At 43.0% G+C, this 22,500-nt stretch overlaps 1 protein-coding gene across 1 annotated transcript in view; it reads right to left on the reverse strand.

Annotated features, from left to right (window-relative positions):
* Positions 1-22,470, reverse strand: part of LOC117496740 (zinc finger E-box-binding homeobox 2-like) — a 58,598-nt gene extending 36,128 nt beyond the window's left edge. The window contains 2 exon segments of the mRNA XM_034148478.1: positions 21,249-21,371; positions 22,232-22,470. Of these exon segments, the coding sequence (XP_034004369.1) occupies positions 21,249-21,321 (73 nt within the window). The 5' untranslated portion in view covers positions 21,322-21,371; positions 22,232-22,470.
* Between the last annotated feature and the right edge of the window lie 30 nt (positions 22,471-22,500).

A 22,500-nucleotide genomic window follows, 5' to 3' on the forward strand; every position in this document is an offset into this window, starting at 1 on the left:
CACAGAGTGTGTGAGGGCATGACGGGAAGGTGTGTGTGTGTTCTGAGAAACAGAAGGAGAAGCAGTGTGTGGCGACGAGGTCAACAAACCCCGACACCACAAGTCAGCACATTTCAGAGGCGACGCAAGGACACAAAGAGGAAGTCTTACCTGCTGCAGAGACACCGAGCAGCACCGGAAACACAAGAAGAAGTAGAAGAACAGGGATTAGGGTCATAAACAGATTTCAGTTAGACATCATATCAACAAACACTAACTTCCTGTCTGGGGACCGGACACAGTACTAGAGACACCATGCAGCTCCTGGAGAGATGGTTCCTGTGTTTCAGGTGAAACTGTGGCATGGCTTCACCTGGGCAGCTGCTCTGAGGGAACATCTGTCTCAAATGAACTTTGGGGTCTATCTTCTTAACTGATGATAAGTTGTCCTACTACTTAACCAATCATTATGTCCCAGGAGTGAAAGGAATGGGATTTATAGCACTGATTTAAAATTAGAAAAGGCCTTTTTACCAAGCTCAAAACAAAGTGTAATATTTCAAAAGGTACACATCTGATTAAAAAGTTGTGTGATACGAATAATGTCGGAGAGATGTGTAACATTGTAAAGTTTGAATGAAGTTTCTGAGGGAAGGTTTTAAAGAGCAGTTAGCAGTATGAAGAGTCTCTCCATTGACTTTCATGTATTTGATGAATTCTGGGTAATATTTCTGGAACTCAGAAAGTTATGCATTTGAAGAGGAATAACCGGAGTGTCCTCATCGAGCCGAACGATTGGCTGTCTGAATGGAGTCTCTGCGATGAGAGATGTGGGAGGAGTTAAGGTCCAAAATAACATGGAGGAATAATAATAAAGATATTGGTGCCTCTCAGCATTCACACCAATTTACAGGGTCAGGTACCACGGTACTGACATGTGGAAGACATGTAGTTGATATGTTTAGGACACATTTTGTACATGTGTAGGACGTGTTGTGTACATGTGTAGGACATATTGTGTACATGTGTAGGACATGTTGTGTACATGTGTAGGACATGTTGTGTACATGTGTAGGACATGTTGTGTACATGTGTATGACATGTTGTGTACATGTGTAGGACATGTTGTGTACATGTGTAGGACATATTGTGTACATGTGTAGGACGTGGCGTCCTCTGTCTGGCTGCATGATAATGCCGGTGCATTGACATGTTGGGGGGGGGTCATGCATTGACATGTTGGGGGGGGTCATGCATTGACATGTTGGGGGGGGGTCATGCATTGACATGTTGGGGGGGGGGGTCATGCATTGACATGTTGGGGGGGGGTCATGCATTGACATGTTGGGGGGGGGGGGTCATGCATTGACATGTTGGGGGGGGGGGGGGTCATGCATTGACATGTTGGGGGGGGGTCATGTCTTCCAGTCTGCTGCACGTCCTCTGATTACTCTCTGCTGATCATCTGTAACCCAGATTCAGAGCAGAGAGGATTGTGGGTCGTCACAGAAACCAGTACAGGGAGCGTCTTATTGGCCAGAATCCTGGGAATAAAGGAGGTCCTGAAGAGGGTTAGGGTTACACAACTCAGGCCCTCAAACATCATATACAATCTTCATATATAAATAAATAAAGATTACATGTAACATGGTGTAACATGTTTCTCTACAGAAACAACTCTACATCAGAGCTATAATCCAGATTATTGATTGACCTGCTTTATGATCCAACATCTGTGTCACATTGATCACACACACACACACACACACACACACACACACACACACACACACACACACACACACACACACACACACACACACGCATACACACTCTCTCCATTGACTGCCCCCCCCCTCAGATGAATCAATTATAGAGCGGGCAATCCTGATTGGGGGGGGGGGGGGGCAGACTTGTGGGGGGGGCACATCAAAACCACTGCAGCAGGAAACACTGTGGACTTATATCTATATAAACTCTCTAACGGCCCCCACAGGAACGTGGATCCAGTAAGAGATGAGAGGGGGGGGGGGTCAGAGGGAGAAGAGGGACAACAAACCCAGACCATTGGGGGGGGGGAGATAAATGGCTGCATGTTAACCACGTTTGACAGGCAGAACAAAGGGGGTCTCCTCTTATCCCGTGACGCAACCTGTACCCCCCTTCAGATCTCAACAATCATCTCCGTGCTACACTTTTAAGGACAGGTTTCTAATTGTATTGACTGTTCAAACGACACAACCTCTTTAAATCGGGAACATTGACCATTGATCAAACCTTTACTCCTTAATGGGTGAATATGGACTAAAGTGCAAGGTAAAGCGTCTGGAGCCTAAGAGGCAAACTGACCCCTCCCTCACTCTCTGGGTGCAGTGTAGGGGTCTGGAGAGGCAAACTGACCCCTCCCTCACTCTCTGGGTGCAGTGTGGGGGTCTGGAGAGGCAAACTGACCCCTCCCTCACTCTCTGGATGCAGTATAGGGGTCTGGAGAGGCAAACTGACCCCTCCCTCACTCTCTGGGTGCAGTGTGGGGGTCTGGAGAGGCAAACTGACCCCTCCCTCACTCTCTAGATGCAGTGTAGGGGTCTGGAGAGGCAAACTGACCCCTCCCTCACTCTCTGGATGCAGTGTAGGGGTCTGGAGAAGCAAACTGACCCCTCCCTCACTCTCTGGATGCAGTGTAGGGGTCTGGAGAGGCAAACTGACCCCTCCCTCACTCTCTGGGTGCAGTGTGGGGGTCTGGAGAGGCAAACTGACCCCTCCCTCACTATCTAGATGCAGTGTAGGGGTCTGGAGAGGCAAACTGACCCCTCCCTCACTATCTAGATGCAGTGTAGGGGTCTGGAGAGGCAAACTGACCCCTCCCTCACTATCTAGATGCAGTGTAGGGGTCTGGAGAGGCAAACTGACCCCTCCCTCACTCTCTGGATGCAGTGTGGGGGTCTGGAGAGAAAAACGGACCCCTCCCTCACTCTCTGGGTACTGTGTGGGGGTCTGGAGAGCCAAACTGACCCCTCCCTCACTCTCTGGGTACAGTGTGGGGGTCTGGAGAGGCAAACGTACCCCTCCCTCACACTCTGGGTGCAGTGTGGGGGTCTGGAGAGGCAAACTGACCCCTCCCCCACTCTCTGGATGCAGTGTGGGGGTCTGGAGAGAAAAACAAACCCCTCCCTCACTCTTTGGGTGCAGTGTGGGGGTCTGGAGAGAAAGACTAACCCCTCCCTCACTCTCTGGGTGCAGTGTGGGGGTCTGGAGAGGCAAACTGACCCCTCCCTCATTCTCTGGGTGCAGTGTGGGGGTCTGGAGAGGCAAACTGACCCCTCCCTCATTCTCTGGATGCAGTGTGGGGGTCTGGAGAGGCAAACTGACCCCTCCCTCACTAAAGAACTACAGATACACTGCCACTACAGAACTACAGATACAGCGTCACTACAGAACTACAAATACACTGCCACTAAAGAACTACAGATACACCGTCACTAAAGAACTACAGATACACCGTCACTACAGAACTACAGATACACCGTCACTACAGAACTACAGATACACTGTCACTAATGAACTACAGATACAGCGTCACTACAGATCTACAGATACACCGTCACTAAAGATCTACAGATACACCGTCACTAAAGAACTACAGATACAGCGTCACTAAAGAACTACAGATACAGCATCACTACAGAACTACAGATACACCGTCACTAAAGAACTACAGATACACCGTCACTAAAGAACTACAGATACAGCGTCACTACAGAACTACAGATACACCGTCACTACAGAACTACAGATACACCGTCACTAATGAACTACAGATACAACGTCACTAAAGAACTACAGATACACCGTCACTAAAGAACTACAGATACAGCGTCACTACAGAACTACAGATACACCGTCACTAATGAACTACAGATACAGCGTCACTACAGAACTACAGATACACCGTCACTAAAGAACTACAGATACACCGTCACTACAGAACTACAGATACAGCGTCACTACAGAACTACAGATACACCGTCACTAAAGAACTACAGATACAGCGTCACTACAGAACTACAGATACACCGTCACTAATGAACTACAGATACAGCGTCACTACAGAACTACAGATACACCGTCACTAAAGAACTACAGATACACCGTCACTACAGAACTACAGATACAGCGTCACTACAGAACTACAGATACAGCGTCACTAAAGAACTACAGATACAGCGTCACTACATAACTACAGATACACCGTCACTAATGAATTACAGATACAACGTCACTAAAGAACTACAGATACACCGTCACTAGAGATCTACAGATACACCGTCACTAGAGATCTACAGATACACCGTCACTAAAGAACTACAGATACACCGTCACTAAAGAACTACAGATACACCGTCACTAGAGATCTACAGATACACCGTCACTAAAGAACTACAGATACAGCGTCACTAAAGATCTACAGATACACCGTCACTAAAGAACTACAGATACAGCGTCACTAAAGAACTACAGATACACCGTCACTACAGAACTACAGATACAGCGTCACTACAGAACTACAGATACACCGTCACTAATGAACTACAGATACAACGTCACTAAAGAACTACAGATACACTGTCACTAAAGAACTACAGTCACTAAAGAACTACAGATACTAAAGAACTACAGATACACCGCCACTAAAGAACTACAGATACACCGTCGCTGCATCGATGATGGAGGAACGTGTATTTATTAAGTGTTTATTAACTGATACCGGTCAGATTATATTTCAGAGTTTGAAGGGTTAGAAAGAAGGCTTGTTGGAGACCCTCGGCTGTGGGGTGGGGGGGGATTATTCCCTAACCTTTGAGCGCTCAGTCTTTGAAGGCTGACAGACTCACAAAGCCACCTGACCCCCCCCCCCACTGCCCCCCCCCATCCCCTAACCCTTGACTCTCCTCCCCTGACCTGGCGGAATTCCCGGCTGGGGGGGGGTCCTCCCCATGGATACATTGGCCCCCCTCCCCATGGATACATAGCCCCCCCTCCCCATGGATACACAGCCCACCCTCCCCATGGATACACAGCCCCCCCTCCCCATGGATACATAGCCCCCCCTCCCCATGGATACACAGCCCCCCCCCTCCCCATGGATATCTCCACCCCCCCCCCCCCCCCCCCACCAAACGATTTAATCCCACAGGCAGCACGAGAAGAAGCTGACCGTCACCGTGGGAACCAACGGGCATCGTTTACATGCAGAGTCAGACAACCAATAGGAAGGCTCGATGTCGGAAGAGGGGGGTGGGGGTCAAGGGGGGGCTGAAGGTCACAGGAAAACTCAGGAAAACTCATCTTAAACCAGGACTCAAATAAACCCATAAAGAACTACAGATAAACCGTCACTAAAGAACTACAGATACACCGCCACTAAAGAACTACAAATACACCGTCACTAAAGAACTACAGATACTAAAGAACTACAGATACACAGTCACTAAATAACTACAGTCACTAAAGAACTACAGATACTAAAGCACTACAGATACACTGTCACTAAAGAACTACAGTCACTAAAGAACTACAGATACTAAAGAACTACAGATACACTGTCACTAAAGAACTACAGTCACTAAAGAACTACAGATACTAAAGAACTACAGATACACTGTCACTAAAGAACTACAGATACACCGTCAATAAAGAACTACAGATACTAAAGAACTACAGATACTAAAGAACTACAGATACACTGTCACTAAAGAACTACAGATACACCGTCAATAAAGAACTACAGATACTAAAGAACTACAGATACTAAAGAACTACAGATACACTGTCACTAAAGAACTACAGATACACTGTCACTAAAGAACTACAGTCACTAAAGAACTACAGATACTAAAGAACTACAGATACACTGTCACTAAAGAACTACAAATACACTGTCACTAAAGAACTACAGTCACTAAAGAACTACAGATACTAAAGAACTACAGATACTAAAGAACTACAGATACACTGTCACTAAAGAACTACAGATACACTGTCAATAAAGAACTACAGATACTAAAGAACTACAGATACTAAAGAACTACAGATACACTGTCACTAAAGAACTACAGATACACCGTCAATAAAGAACTACAGATACTAAAGAACTACAGATACTAAAGAACTACAGATACACTGTCACTAAAGAACTACAGATACACCGTCAATAAAGAACTACAGATACTAAAGAACTACAGATACACTGTCACTAAAGAACTACAGATACACTGTCAATAAAGAACTACAGATACTAAAGAACTACAGATACTAAAGAACTACAGATACACAGTCACTAAATAACTACAGTCACTAAAGAACTACAGATACTAAAGAACTACAGATACACTGTCACTAAAGAACTACAGTCACTAAAGAACTACAGATACTAAAGAACTACAGATACACTGTCACTAAAGAACTACAGTCACTAAAGAACTACAGATACTAAAGAACTACAGATACACTGTCACTAAAGAACTACAGATACACCGTCAATAAAGAACTACAGATACTAAAGAACTACAGATACTAAAGAACTACAGATACACTGTCACTAAAGAACTACAGATACACCGTCAATAAAGAACTACAGATACTAAAGAACTACAGATACTAAAGAACTACAGATACACTGTCACTAAAGAACTACAGATACACTGTCACTAAAGAACTACAGTCACTAAAGAACTACAGATACTAAAGAACTACAGATACACTGTCACTAAAGAACTACAAATACACTGTCACTAAAGAACTACAGTCACTAAAGAACTACAGATACTAAAGAACTACAGATACTAAAGAACTACAGATACACCGTCACTACAGAACTACAAATACACCGTCAATAAAGAACTACAGATACTAAAGAACTACAGATACACCGCCACTAAAGAACTACAGATACTAAAGAACTACAGATACACTGTCACTAAAGAACTACAGATACACTGTCACTAAAGAACTACAGATACACCGTCACTACAGAACTACAAATACACCGTCAATAAAGAACTACAGATACTAAAGAACTACAGATACACTGTCACTAAAGAACTACAGATACTAAAGAACTACAGATACACCGCCACTAAAGAACTACAGATACTAAAGAGCTACAGATACACCGTCACTACAGAACTACAAATACACCGTCACTAAAGAACCACAGATACTAAAGAACTACAGATACACTGTCACTAAAGAACTACAGATACACGTCACTAAAGAACTACAGATATAAATCCTGTTCTGATGAAACCGTTAACTGTGCAGGTGACTACGTTACCCAACATGCACCGCTTCTAAAACGTAGAAGTTATTTGAACGTCTGCATTTCATTTTGAACCTTTACATGTTCATTTAGTCGTTACCGTTATTTGAGATCAGACTGATCAGAGGCAGGGGGGGGGGGGTCGGTGTTTGATCATCCGTGAACACACAGATGACACCTTCATCCAGTCCGTTATCGATTGTTCCGTGTGTGTGTGTGTGTGTGTGTGTGTGTGTGTGTGTGTGTGTGTGTGTGTATGTGTGACCTTGCCCCAGGTGCTCGGCCAATCAAGCGGCTCGATTATGTGGGGGCGGGGCTAATGAGAGCGTGATTGGTTTATCCTCTGAGTTCAGACACACCTGAGGCCTGTACTATGAAGCCGGATTTTCGCTTAGCGAGCTACCTTCAGGGAAAACTCTGGGTTTCCGGTCCTACGACGCTGGTTCTCTTCTTAGCGGGCTAGATCTCCATGGTAACTGATGCTGAGCGGCTAACCTGGGGCCTGTACTACGAAGCAGGATTTTCGCTTAGCGAGCTAACTTCCTGGATTTCCGGTCCTACGACGCTGGTTCACTTCTTAGTGGGCTAGATAACTTATGCTGAACGACTAGCCTCCGGAGCAGGATAGGTTCCAGGATAAGAGATCAACTGTGCGGAGTTCTTCTTCTTCTTTGCTTTAATATATGCTTCCACTTGGAGCATATATCGCCACCTACTGTTGATTTATTTAATGTCCATGTTAAATCCTTGTCCTCAGACCGTTTCAATAAGGATACATCTATTACAGGTTGAGGTAGCAACCATGGTGGAACAGCTGATAACAACAGTGTGCAGAGTTTAAAGCGATCAAGTCATATTACAGGATAGAGGAAACACAGAAAAACTGCCGTTGCAGGAAAGACGGCCGGCCAAAATCACCGACTGTGTGAACGTGAAAATGAATAGAATATCCCCTCCCATCTTCAGAGCAATCTGACTATTATAACATTAGCGTTAAGAAAGCTTACTTAAATATCTGCCACAACATAAGTAACCGGATCAGAGTAACATTACGTACAGTCCGCGGCACTGTGAGTGCAGACGTCGATGTGTCCCATTATCATTCATATCATATCACATCATATCACATCATAATGTATCATATATTTCCTTATCTGAGTCAGCTGAGCCGTATCTGGCCGTGCAACACTCACAGTGTCACATACTGTATGCAGAAGTATTATTTTAAGCAACACATTAAGTTGACGAAACACTCGAGTCAAATGTAATTAAAGTCAGATCGTGTCTTGGACGGGGCAGTGATATCATAAACCTGTTAATGTACGCATTCAAACACTTTTTCTGTTACCAGCTGTATTCACCTTGCAGGTGCAGCTATGTGGCTTTGATCCTGGATAAAGTGTTTAAGTCATGGATGTTTAAAGTTTAACTTCTTCATATTTGTCTAATATTATAGTTAACTTTTCATTCAGGAAGTATGACGCTGTGCTGTCAGTACGCTTGTCCACGTTTGTGATTGGTCAAATGTTGCTAACCCCGCCCCTTTCATGTGAACGCGCACTCAGCCGGACAGAGAAACCCTGGCTTGAGTTACCGAGTTGATAACCAGCGTCGTAGGACCGCTTAGCGAGAGCGCGTTTGTTTTGGATTAGGTAAATCGGGTAACTCAAACATATCCAGGGTCTGTTGAACTGGATTCGTAGTACAGGCCTCTGTTCACCTGTCAATAATAATAATTACAAACTGGCAATCGTCATTAAAATCAGCTGTCAATCAGAGCGAGGAACGACCGCCAAAATAAATCCATGTTGTTAAAATCTGAGATTATAAGAACAGGAAACGTTTTTATCAAAGTAAATTATATCGTTTGTTATCATAAAAGTTTTATAACATCTGTTGATAAAATGTGTAAAAGGTAAAACTTATAATAAGAACTTTAATGGGTTTATTTAGTTGTTATTTGGGTCATAAATATAAGAAAGTATTCATTACAGTTTTTACTAAAGAGCTGTTAAATTGTTATTTGAGTTTTTATTCAAAATAAAGTCTTAGAAAATATTAAACTAACTAAAGCATTTATTTCAGAGTAATGAAAGTGTCTCTGTCTCTGACCTTCACAATCAATGAGTTGGAGCTCGGGGCTAAAGGGGGGGGGGGCACATGGCCCCATTAACAGGGGGGCATCAGTCACCTTGAAACACAGTAGATACACCACTCATCTGCACTGATGCATCATGGGAGACGTGATAGCATCTGAGGGTTTGTTGTTGCACGAGTCAATAAGTCAGAATCATAACAATGCTCAGTAATACTGAGAACATCAAGAGAAGAATATAATAACTACAATACAATAAACCTCTCAAACTCATCTGAGAGGAACTGATCCACATCTCTTTTCTTCTTCAAGACTTGTTATAAAATCACAGAGGATCAACTCACAAACGGATTTCTGTAGCAGAATCAGGAAATCAGAAATCAAGAACTTGTTAAACTGAGCTGGAAAAATCTGACATTTTTGAACGTCTCAAGAAGAAAAAGAAGAGAATCTCTAAAATCAAGAAATTGTTAAACTAGAAAACCCTAACCCTGACGTCAGCATGTAGTTTCTCTACTTTAAAGAGTCCTCTCTTGATAAAATGCAGGCGAGCGGCAGCTCGCATTCGGCGTGTTGGAGACCTCTGAATTAAATTATCAAGTCACCTCAAGTCAGAAGGCTCAAGTCCAAGTCAAGTCCCGAGTCATTGGTGTTCAAGTCCAAGTCGAGTCGCAAGTGTTTTGTGATTTTGTCAAGTCGAGTCCAAAGTCATCAAATTGGTGACTCGAGTCTGACTCGAGTCCAAGTCATGTGACTCGAGTCCACACCTCTGGTATGCAGTGTCTCTACTTTAAAGAGTCCTCTCCTGCTGATGTTCAGGTGTATATCAGTATGTAGTGTCTCTACTTTAAAGAGTCCTCTCCTGCTGATGTTCAGGTGTATATCAGTATGTAGTGTCTCTACTTTAAAGAGTCCTCTCCTGCTGATGTTCAGGTGTATATCAGTATGTAGTGTCTCTACTTTAAAGAGTCCTCTCCTGCTGATGTTCAGGTGTATATCAGTATGTAGTGTCTCTACTTTAAAGAGTCCTCTCCTGCTGATGTTCAGGTGTATATCAGTATGTAGTGTGTCTCTACTTTAAAGAGTCCTCTCCTGCTGATGTTCAGGTGTATATCAGTATGTAGTGTCTCTACTTTAAAGAGTCCTCTCCTGATGATGTTCAGGTGTATATCAGTATGTAGTGTCTCTACTTTAAAGAGTCCTCTCCTGCTGATGTTCAGGTGTATATCAGTATGTAGTGTCTCTACTTTAAAGAGTCCTCTCCTGCTGATGTTCAGGTGTATATCAGTATGTAGTGTCTCTACTTTAAAGAGTCCTCTCCTGCTGATGTTCAGGTGTATATCAGTATGTAGTGTCTCTACTTTAAAGAGTCCTCTCCTGCTGATGTTCAGGTGTATATCAGTATGTAGTGTCTCTACTTTAAAGAGTCCTCTCCTGCTGATGTTCAGGTGTATATCAGTATGTAGTGTCTCTACTTTAAAGAGTCCTCTCCTGCTGATGTTCAGGTGTATATCAGTATGTAGTGTTTCTACTTTAAAGAGACCTCTCCTGCTGATGTTCAGGTGTATATCAGTATGTAGTGTTTCTACTTTAAAGAGTCCTCTCCTGCTGATATACCTTAACCTGTTAAGCACCAAGCCTGTTTTTCATGTTTCAGGCTCGAAAATGACATGCCCAAAACAAATGACTACAACTTAACTTCTAAAAGGGTTATATGAATAATTTCTTTTATCAAAGCAAGGTTACATCTGTGAGTTGGATGTAGAAGTGTCAGAATCAATATAAATGTTTTTTATTCTAAAGAAAATTCAGATTTTACATAGTAAAAAACTGTAAATTATAGTGTCCGTCCAAAAATTATTTTTTACAGATAGTGAAAACTACCCTTGGATGATGGGTTAGTAGACTAAAAGCTTTAGGAATCCAAAGTACAACATATAATAAGTACCCTGTATCAAGATTGATGCAAAACAAGTGAAATTTGACCTTTTTAGAGAGGTTTAGCCAAAACCACCCCACCTCTGAGGTGATTTGGGTGAAAATGTTTTTTTTTCATATCTCTGGCCCCTCTTGGTCGATTTTGATGGTTGACACCTCTTTCTGACCGTTAGAGCCAATAGAATCGAAGGGGGAGTCCCCCACACACACACGTTGTGAAGAGAAAAGGTGGGGGCTGCGCGCATGTAATTTTGCAGCAGAGTGGACCGATCTCTAGCTCTGACATCTGGAAACGAAAAAGCAGTTTTATTGCTTATGGATTATCAGAAATCATTTCAAAGAGGACACAGACACATTGGATTAACCTATGGATTAACTGCAGCATCGTTTTTTTTATCGTTTTAATGCCATTGAAGACCAGTTTTGACCAAGGTAAGCCATGTTAGCGTTTCTAGCTACCTAGCTCCACATGTTATGATGTACGCTTTCGTTTATAGCGTCGCAAATGTTTATCACTGAGTGTTGAGGTGGGCACCCCCAGATTCTGTGTCTCCAGGAGACCAAAAACAAGTGGTTGGCTGTGCATCTAGGATAAGTAATAAGGGAGTTATTGTGAGTTTAAGTGCCGTTTTAGGTTACATTTTTTCGCTCGTGGTTAATTCAGAGGCTGAGTGTTAGCATTGTGGGGTTTTTTTGGATTTTTTTTTTAAAAAGATCAGTTAGCTGAGTTTGTTCCCGTTACATGGATATAAAACATTCAGTTTATTAAATATTAAGATTCCTTTGACGTTGTTTCCTGCAAATGACGCGTTTATCCGCCCGGTACCGGGGGGGGCAGTGCGTAACAGGTTAATGCTTAAGTGGAAATATTTCCTCAAATATTTAGAATTGTCTTAATTCTTGATGATTTCTGCAGTGAAAAAATGTTTTACGTTAAAAAAAAAAGGATTTATATAAGGGTATTCTAAGGATAATTGTTACCTTAAGAAAGTCTCAATAGGAGGGGGGGGTTCTATTTAAGGCAAACTCCTTCAGATCCCCCCCTTTCTCTCTTCTCTTCAGTCTGAACTGTGATGAAGAGGATCTTCTGCCCTGAGGGACATATTACTGGATTACAGACATGACGGGGACATATTACTGTTTTACAGACGTGACGGGGACATATTACTGTTTTACAGACGTGACGGGGACATATTACTGCATTACAGACGTGACGGGGACATATTACTGTTTTACAGACATGACGGGGACATATTACTGGATTACAGACATGACGGGGAAATATTACTGGATTACAGACATGACGGAGACATATTACTGTTTTACAGACATGACGGGGACATATTACTGGATTACAGACATGACGGGGAAATATTACTGGATTACAGACATGACGGGGACATATTACTGTTTTACAGACGTGACGGGGAAATATTACTGGATTACAGACGTGACGGGGAAATATTACTGTTTTACAGACGTGAGGGAGACATATTACTGGATTACAGACATGACGGGGACATATTACTGGATTACAGACGTGACGGGGACATATTACTGGATTACAGACGTGAGGGAGACATATTACTGGATTACAGACATGACGGGGACATATTACTGGATTACAGACGTGACGGGGACATATTACTGGATTACAGGCGTGACGGGGAAATATTACTGGATTACAGACATGACGGGGACATATTACTGGATTACAGACGTGAGGGAGACATATTACTGGATTAAAGATGTGACGGGGACATATTACTGTTTTACAGACATGAGGGAGACATATTACTGGATTACAGACATGACGGGGACATATTACTGGATTACAGACGTGAGGGAGACATATTACTGGATTACAGACGTGACAGGGACATATTACTGGATTACAGACGTGACGGGGAAATATTACTGGATTACAGACGTGACGGGGAAATATTACTGGATTACAGACATGACGGGGACATATTACTGGATTACAGACGTGACAGGGACATATTACTGGATTACAGACGTGACGGGGAAATATTACTGGATTACAGACGTGACAGGGACATATTACTGGATTACAGACGTGACGGGGACATATTACTGGATTACAGACATGACGGGGACATATTACTGTTTTACAGACGTGACGGGGACATATTACTGGATTACAGACATGACGGGGACATATTACTGTTTTACAGACGTGACGGGGAAATATTACTGGATTACAGACGTTACAGGGATTTTTTTTACAGGCGTTACCGGGACATTTTACTGGTTTAAAGACGTGAAGGGGACATATTACTGGATTACAGACGTGACGGGGACATATTACTGGATTACAGACGTTACAGGGACATATTACTGTTTTACAGACGTGACGGGGACATATTACTGGATTACAGACATGACGGGGACATATTACTGTTTTACAGACGTGACGGGGACATATTACTGGATTACAGACATGACGGGGACATATTACTGTTTTACAGACGTTACAGGGACATATTACTGGATTACAGACGTGACGGGGACATATTACTGGATTACAGACTTGACGGGGACATATTACTGGTTTAAAGACGTGACGGGGACATATTACTGGATTACAGACTTGACGGGGACATATTACTCGATTACAGACATGACGGGGACATATTACTGGATTACAGACGTGACATATTACTGGTTTACAGACGTGACGGAGACATATTACTGTTTTACAGACGTGACGGGGACATATTACTGGATTACAGACGTGACATATTACTGGTTTACAGACGTGACGGGGACATATTACTGTTTTACAGACGTGACGGGGACATATTACTGGTTTACAGACGTGAGGGGGACATATTACTGGATTACAGACGTGACGGAGACATATTACTGGATTACAGACTTGACGGGGACATATTACTGGTTTACAGACGTGACGGGGACATATTACTGGATTACAGACTTGACGGGGACATATTACTGGTTTAAAAACGTGACGGGGACATATTACTGGATTACAGACTTGACGGGGACATATTACTGGATTACAGACGTGACATATTACTGGTTTACAGACGTGACGGGGACATATTACTGGATTACAGACTTGACGGGGACATATTACTGGATTACAGACATGACGGAGACATATTACTGAATTACAGACGTGACATATTACTGGTTTACAGACGTGACGGAAACATATTACTGTTTTACAGGCGTGACGGGGACATATTACTGGATTACAGACGTGACATATTACTGGTTTACAGACGTGACGGAGACATATTACTGGATTACAGACGTGACGGGGACATATTACTGGTTTACAGATGTGACGGAGACATATTACTGGATTACAGACGTGACGGGGACATATTACTGGATTACACATGTGACGGGGACATATTACTGGATTACAGACGTGACGGGGACATATTACTGGATTACAGACGTGACGGGGACATATTACTGGATTACACACGTGACGGGGACATATTACTGGATTACAGACGTGACGGGGACATATTACTGGATTACAGATGTGACGGGGACATATTACTGGATTACAGACGTGACGGGGACATTTTACTGGATTACAGACGTGACGGGGACATATTACTGGATTACACACGTGACGGGGACATATTACTGGATTACAGACGTGACGGGGACATATTACACGTGACGGGGACATATTACTGGATTACAGACGTGACAGGGACATATTACTGGATTACAGACGTGACGGGGACATTTTACTGGATTACAGACGTGACGGGGACATATTACTGGATTACACACGTGACGGGGACATATTACTGGATTACACACGTGACGGGGACATATTACTGGATTACACACGTGACGGGGACATATTACTGGATTACAGACGTGACGGGGACATATTACACGTGACGGGGACATATTACTGGATTACACACGTGACGGGGACATATTACACGTGACGGGGACATATTACTGGATTACACATGTGACGGGGACATTTTACTGGATTACAGACGTGACGGGGACATATTACACGTGACGGGGACATTTTACTGGATTACAGACGTGACGGAGACATATTACACGTGACGGGGACAATTTACTGGATTACAGACGTGACGGGGACATATTACTGGATTACACACGTGACGGGGACATATTACTGGATTACACACGTGACGGGGACATATTACTGGATTACACACGTGACGGGGACATATTACACGTGACGGGGACAATTTACTGGATTACAGACGTGACGGGGACATATTACTGGATTACAGACGTGACGGGGACATATTACTGGATTACACATGTGACGGGGACATCTTACTGGATTACAGACGTGACGGGGACATATTACACGTGACGGGGACATTTTACTGGATTACAGACGTGACGGGGACATATTACACGTGACGGGGACATTTTACTGGATTACAGACGTGACGGGGACATATTACATGTGACGGGGACATTTTACTGGATTACAGACGTGACGGGGACATATTACACGTGACGGGGACATTTTACTGGATTACAGACGTGACGGGGACATATTACACGTGACGGGGACATCTTACTGGATTACAGACGTGACGGGGACATATTACACGTGACGGGGACATCTTACTGGATTACAGACGTGACGGGGACATATTACACGTGACAGGGACATATTACTGGATTACAGACGTTACAGGATTCTGGTACAGAATATAAAACGAAGATTCAAAGATGTCAGCTTTGACTTCTAACATGGACACTACATTCAGTGCCGTAGATTTAAATCACTAACTGTGAGAGAGATGAAATACATCCAAGAGATAAAAAAACAACAAGCCGGTTCCATCTGAATATTGAGCGATTTTCTGCTTTTTGTCTTTAATATCGTATTCAGCTCTGTGACGTCACAGATAAACAAAGACTTCAGGTGTGTGTGTGCGTGTGTGTTAGGGCTGCTCAATTCATCGTATTTTAATCGCGATTACGATTATGGCTTGCAACGATTACGAAAACAACGTCATCGAAATAAAACGATTATATTTTTATTATTATTATTTGGTTTTTCAGTTGAATTATACTTAAAGTTCAGGGTAATCAACTGTTAAAAACATACTGTTCACATTTTTTCTCTCCAATAAATTGATGTTTTCAAAGTAATTAAAAATCGTGATACCAATTATTGACCCAAATAATCGAGATTATGATTTTTGCCATAATCGAGCAGCCCTAGTCTTCAGTACAGGTGGCAGTACCTGCCTGCGCTCATCTCTGAAACCAGACCATGTAAACAGGCTGGTGTTTCTAGCAGCCCTACCAGCATTTGCCATGGAGGCCAAAACATTTTAATTTGGTCTTAAATTGTAGTTCAACATTTATTTCCTGTTACTTCTGGACCATGATGTTTAACTGAGTGGAATATGTTGAATATGTTTTACCAAAATGTTGGCTATATGTTAAGGAGTTTTCAGGTTGTGACCGTGCACTGCAACATGTTTGTTGATCTTGTTTATTGGTATTTATTATTTTGATAATATTTATTTAAATGTAGACATAAATGTATAATTTATTTTATTTTGTATTGGTTTTTCAGTTGATTACCGTAAACGTATAATTCAACAGTTAAAAAGTTCAAATTATTATTTGTATTTGTTTTAAAGTACAATAAATGGATGTTTTCAAAGTCAATGAATAATCGCATTTAATAATCGCAATTACAATTATTGACCCAAATAATCGAGATTTTTGCCATAATCGAGCAGCCCTAGTGTGTGTGTGTGTGTGTGTGTGTGTGTGTGTGTGTGTGTGTGTGTGTGTGTGTGTGTGTGTGTGTGTGTGTGTGTGTGTGTGTGTTCTGGGACGTCCAGTGTTTTCTATCACATGTCCTCCCTCTCATTTCCTGTCTGCTCTATAAATAATGTCCACACACACAGACATAATATTTCTCTAAATAAAAGCCGTCTTCAGGCTTGATTTGTGTCCTTGCAGTGAAATGATGATATTGTGCATCGTGACCAATAAAACTGTGAGCAAACAGACATGCATCATCTCCTGCACATTCACACACACATTCACACACACATTCACACACACATTCACACACACATTCACACACAAAGAGCAGCAGTGTTCAAACAGAGACGCAGCGCCGAGAGCACGGATTATCTTTATTACCGTTTACATTAGGTGGATCAAATGTGAGGAAATGTTTTAAATGTGCATCCCAGAGTCTCAGAGTCCATGTGATGTGTTTTCTGTCCACAGGTATTTACTTTCATATAAAACAGAGGAAAGCAGCAGAGAGAAACACTCAACTTTCACGCTACACTTAATAAATCCTGATATTGTGACAATATATCTGCGGACGTTTTAAAGAGAGTGATTTGTTCTGCAGATGATTCTCTCTGTGAAGTTTGTTGTGTCTCAGAAACATGTGAACAGAGTCTTTCAATAACATCACATTATGCTTTTATCCACAGCGACAGGAAGGGGTTTCTCCACAAAGCTGCAGAATCTAAACCAGAACCTGCACAATCATCAATAAGAAATACCAACAAATCTAAACCATCAACACCATAATAATAATAATAATAATAATAATAATCCTTATATTTATTATAGCGCTTTATCAATTAATCTCAAAGCGCTTTACAAATACACATCACACATACAGATCATACAGACATGTAATGGTCATGTGGACAATACCCACAGGAGCAAGTTCAGGTGAAGTGTCTTGCCCAAGGACACAAATCAATCAACCATCAACACAAATAGCACCAATATACCATCAACACCATCAGCAAATATAAATACCACCATCACCAGCACCAGCACCATTAAACCCATTAACACCATCAGCACCATCAGCAGCACCATTAGCACCATCAGCAGCACCATTAAACCCATTAGCACCATCAGCAGCACCATTAAACCCATTAGCACCATCAGCACCATCAGCAGCACCATTAAAACCATCACCAGCACCATTAAAACCATTAACACCATCAGCACCATCAGCACCATCAGCACCATTAAACCCATTAGCACCATCAGCACCATCAGCACCATCAGCACCATCAGCAGACACAGCAGGACAGAGGTCAGCTCTCTTGTGTCTGGATCGGATGGAGGATAAATAATTCATGGTGTTTCAGATAAAGTGTTGAGGTAAATCTCAGAAAGCATTAAACACCGTCTGAGACTTTAAGAGAAACAGAAACCAACAGAAAGACTCCTTTCTTTCAACACAGAAACAACCTGAGATCTGCAGAGACTCTGATGAGACCAGAACTGTGAGGAGATCTGGTCTCTGGATCAGCTGAGACCCGTTAGACCTGTTAGCGTCTGAGATCTGCCGAGGAGTCTGAGCTTCAGAGTCAGATTTACTCTACATGAGGTTAGCGTGTTGTTAGCGTGTTGTTAGCGTGTTGTTAGCGTGTTTAAAACCAGCAGACTTTACATGAATCCACAGGAACATGTAGAAGTCCTCAGACCTGCAGACCTGGACGCTTTCAGTCAGAGCAGAGACCCTCTGATAGATCCCCTCACGTACATGTTCTCTAACATGTTCTCTAACATGTTCTCTAATGTGTTCTCTAATGTGTTCTCTAACATGTTCTCTAATGTGTTCTCTAATGTGTTCTCTAACATGTTCTCTAACATGTTCTCTAACGTGTTCTCTAACGTGTTCTCTAACATGTTCTCTAACATGTTCTCTAATGTGTTCTCTAATGTGTTCTCTAACATGTTCTCTAACGTGTTCTCTAACATGTTCTCTAACGTGTTCTCTAATGTGTTCTCTAACATGTTCTCTAACGTGTTCTCTAATGTGTTTTCTAACATGTTCTCTAACATGTTCTCTAATGTGTTCTCTAATGTGTTCTCTAACGTGTTCTCTAATGTGTTCTCTAACATGTAGAAGTCCTCAGACCTGCAGACCTGGACTCTTTCAGTCAGAGCAGAGACCCTCTGATAGATCCCCTCACGTACATGTTCTCTAACATGTTCTCTAACATGTTCTCTAATGTGTTCTCTAACATGTTCTCTAACATGTTCTCTAATGTGTTCTCTAACATGTTCTCTAACGTGTTCTCTAACGTGTTCTCTAACATGTTCTCTAACGTGTTCTCTAACATGTTCTCTAACGTGTTCTCTAACATGTTCTCTAATGTGTTCTCTAACATGTTCTCTAACATGTTCTCTAATGTGTTCTCTAACATGTTCTCTAATGTGTTCTCTAACATGTTCTCTAACATGTTCTCTAACGTGTTCTCTAATGTGTTCTCTAACATGTTCTCTAACATGTTCTCTAACGTGTTCTCTAATGTGTTATCTAACATGTTCTCTAACGTGTTCTCTAATGTGTTCTCTAACGTGTTCTCTAACATGTTCTCTAATATGTTCTCTAATGTGTTCTCTAACATGTTCTCTAACATGTTCTCTAATGTGTTCTCTAACATGTTCTCTAATGTGTTCTCTAACATGTTCTCTAACATGTTCTCTAACGTGTTCTCTAATGTGTTCTCTAACATGTTCTCTAACATGTTCTCTAACGTGTTCTCTAATGTGTTATCTAACATGTTCTCTAACGTGTTCTCTAATGTGTTCTCTAACGTGTTCTCTAACATGTTCTCTAACGTGTTCTCTAATGTGTTCTCTAACATGTTCTCTAACGTGTTCTCTAATGTGTTATCTAACGTGTTCTCTAACGTGTTCTCTAACATGTTCTCTAACATGTTCTCTAACATGTTCTCTACATGTTCTCTAACTCTCTCTACAGACTACAAGCAGAGCGCTCTTCACAGCGTCAAACATCTTCAAACTACACGAGACACTGAAACAGGAAAACATGTTCTACAGATTTAAGAAATAAAACCATTGAGGGTTTTAATAAACGTTCTGAGAACAGAAGGAACCAGAGAGCTGGATTTACAGACAGCTGCTGCCACAGCTGGATGAGAGGAGTCCTGTTACACCCGAACTAACCCTCCCCCCCATACAGCCCGGAACCAGCAGGACAAACCCTTTAATGTGAGGGTCTGACGGAGCCATAGACCCGCGGCTGAGCCTGAAACTGACGGAGCCGTAGACCCGCGGCTGAGCCTGAAACTGACGGAGCCGTAGACCCGCGGCTGAGCCTGAAACTGACGGAGCCGTAGACCCGCGGCTGAGCCTGAAACTGACGGAGCCGTAGACCCGCGGCTGAGCCTGAAACTGACGGAGCCGTAGACCCGCGGCTGAGCCTGAAACTGACGGAGCCGTAGACCCGCGGCTGAGCCTGAAACTGACGGAGCCGTAGACCCGCGGCTGAGGCCTGAAACTGGTTTTTAATATTAAAGAGTGTTTTCTGTTCAACTGCAGCTTCTTCAGAAACTTTAAATAAAATAAACGGGATCACTCTAATTGTTTTACATTAATAAACTAAATTAACAAACCGCTTTTAGATTAAAAAAAACATGTTAATAATCATTTTTTCATTAAGATAGGGCACGCGGCACTTTGTTTTTGCACGAGCTCCGGACCGCGAGGATAAAGTGAAGAAAACTGTAAAATATAAAAAGTAAAATATACTTGTATTACTTCTGTTATTATTAGGCCTATTGTTATTATGTTGTTATTATTATTATTTACATCATAAGGGAACATTGTGATGAAGAGGAGCAGCCACAGGTTCTCCGGAGCAGACCCGGGTCTCTGAGGGTCTCAGAGGGACCCGGTGTGTCCCCTCCCTCTCCCCCAGCCCCCTGCATTAAAGTCCCGCAGCAGAAGTTAGAGCTCCACCGCGGGAGCCCCGCTCCGTCTCCCCGCCTGAGAGCGCCTGTCCCCGGGCTCAGAGAGTGACTCTTACCGGTCTGTCTCCCCGCCTGAGAGCGCCTGTCCCCGGGCACAGTGAGTGACTCTTACCGGTCTGTCTCCGGGGGTGGGCCTGCTTCCGTCTCTTCCCGCGGGGATCCTCCGCCATGCTGTCCGGCTTCATGAAGCTGAAGTCCCGCCGCCTCAAGACCCGCTGATAATCCAGATCCGGAGCTGCAGTAAAATCCCAAAATTAACTTCCTGTTTCTGTCCTCTGTTCTTCAATAAAGTTATTAATAACGTTTTTATTTCACTTAAAATAAAGTTATTATTAAAGTTATTTAAGTTTGGAGAGCGCGCACCAAGCCTGCGCACCCGCCGCCACGCGAGCTGATCTGAGAGAAGAGAGGAAGGAGACACACACACACACACACACACACGTGTGTGTGTGTGTGTGTGTGTGTGTGTGTGTGTGTGTGTGTGTGTGTGTGTGTGTGTGTGTGTGTGTGTGTGTGCGTGCGTGTGTGTGTTGTATAAGCAGATTGTGTAGTTATGTGCAGCAGAAACATATGTTTAGACTTTAATGATATTTTATATTTCAGTAAAAACAGGAAATATATTTTTGTTTCTGCTTCAGACAAAATATTTAAATCTGATGGAAAGTAACATTTTATATTATTTATTATTATTATTATTAATGTTTTTTTTTATTTCATTATTGATTTTATGTTATTTATAATTTTTGATGTTATTTTATATTCTATTATTGATGTTTTTTTACATTGAATTATTATTGATGTTACTTATCCTCCGCAGCAGCGTGTTTCTGCTCCCCGCCCGCCTCGCTCTCTCTGCGGGGAAAGAGCTGCTGCTGCCGGCCTCTCTCTCTCTCTCTCTCGCTCTCTCTCTCTCTCTCTCTCTCTCTCTCTCTCTCTCTCTCTCTCTCTCTCTCTCTCTCTCTCTCTCTCTCTCTCTCTCTCTCTCTCTCTCTCTCACACACCTGGAGCGGGAGCGCGCACCTGCCTGCTCACCTGGCTGCAGGTAAGCGGCGCTCTGATTGGCTGCTAAGAGAAGAAGAGGAGAAGGAGACCTACCGGATAGAGAGGATGTTTCTCCCGCGGAGGAGAGCAGCGGAGTTGGGGAGACCCTCACCGTGAGTCCCGGTGCTGGTGTCCGGCAGGGCTCTGTTTCCACCGTCTCACCCCCGGTCTCTCCCGGTGTCTCTCCCGGTTCCTCCCGGTGTCTCCCTCGGTTCCTCTCGGTGTCTCTCCCGATTCCTCCCGGTGACTCGGCTCTGTTTTCCGGCAGCAGGTCTGTCTGAGCGCCGCCTCGCGGAGCTGTCTCTCCTCCTTCTCCGAGCAGC

This window comes from Trematomus bernacchii, unplaced genomic scaffold, assembly GCF_902827165.1.
Source record: "Trematomus bernacchii unplaced genomic scaffold, fTreBer1.1, whole genome shotgun sequence".
NCBI lineage: Eukaryota > Metazoa > Chordata > Actinopteri > Perciformes > Nototheniidae > Trematomus > Trematomus bernacchii.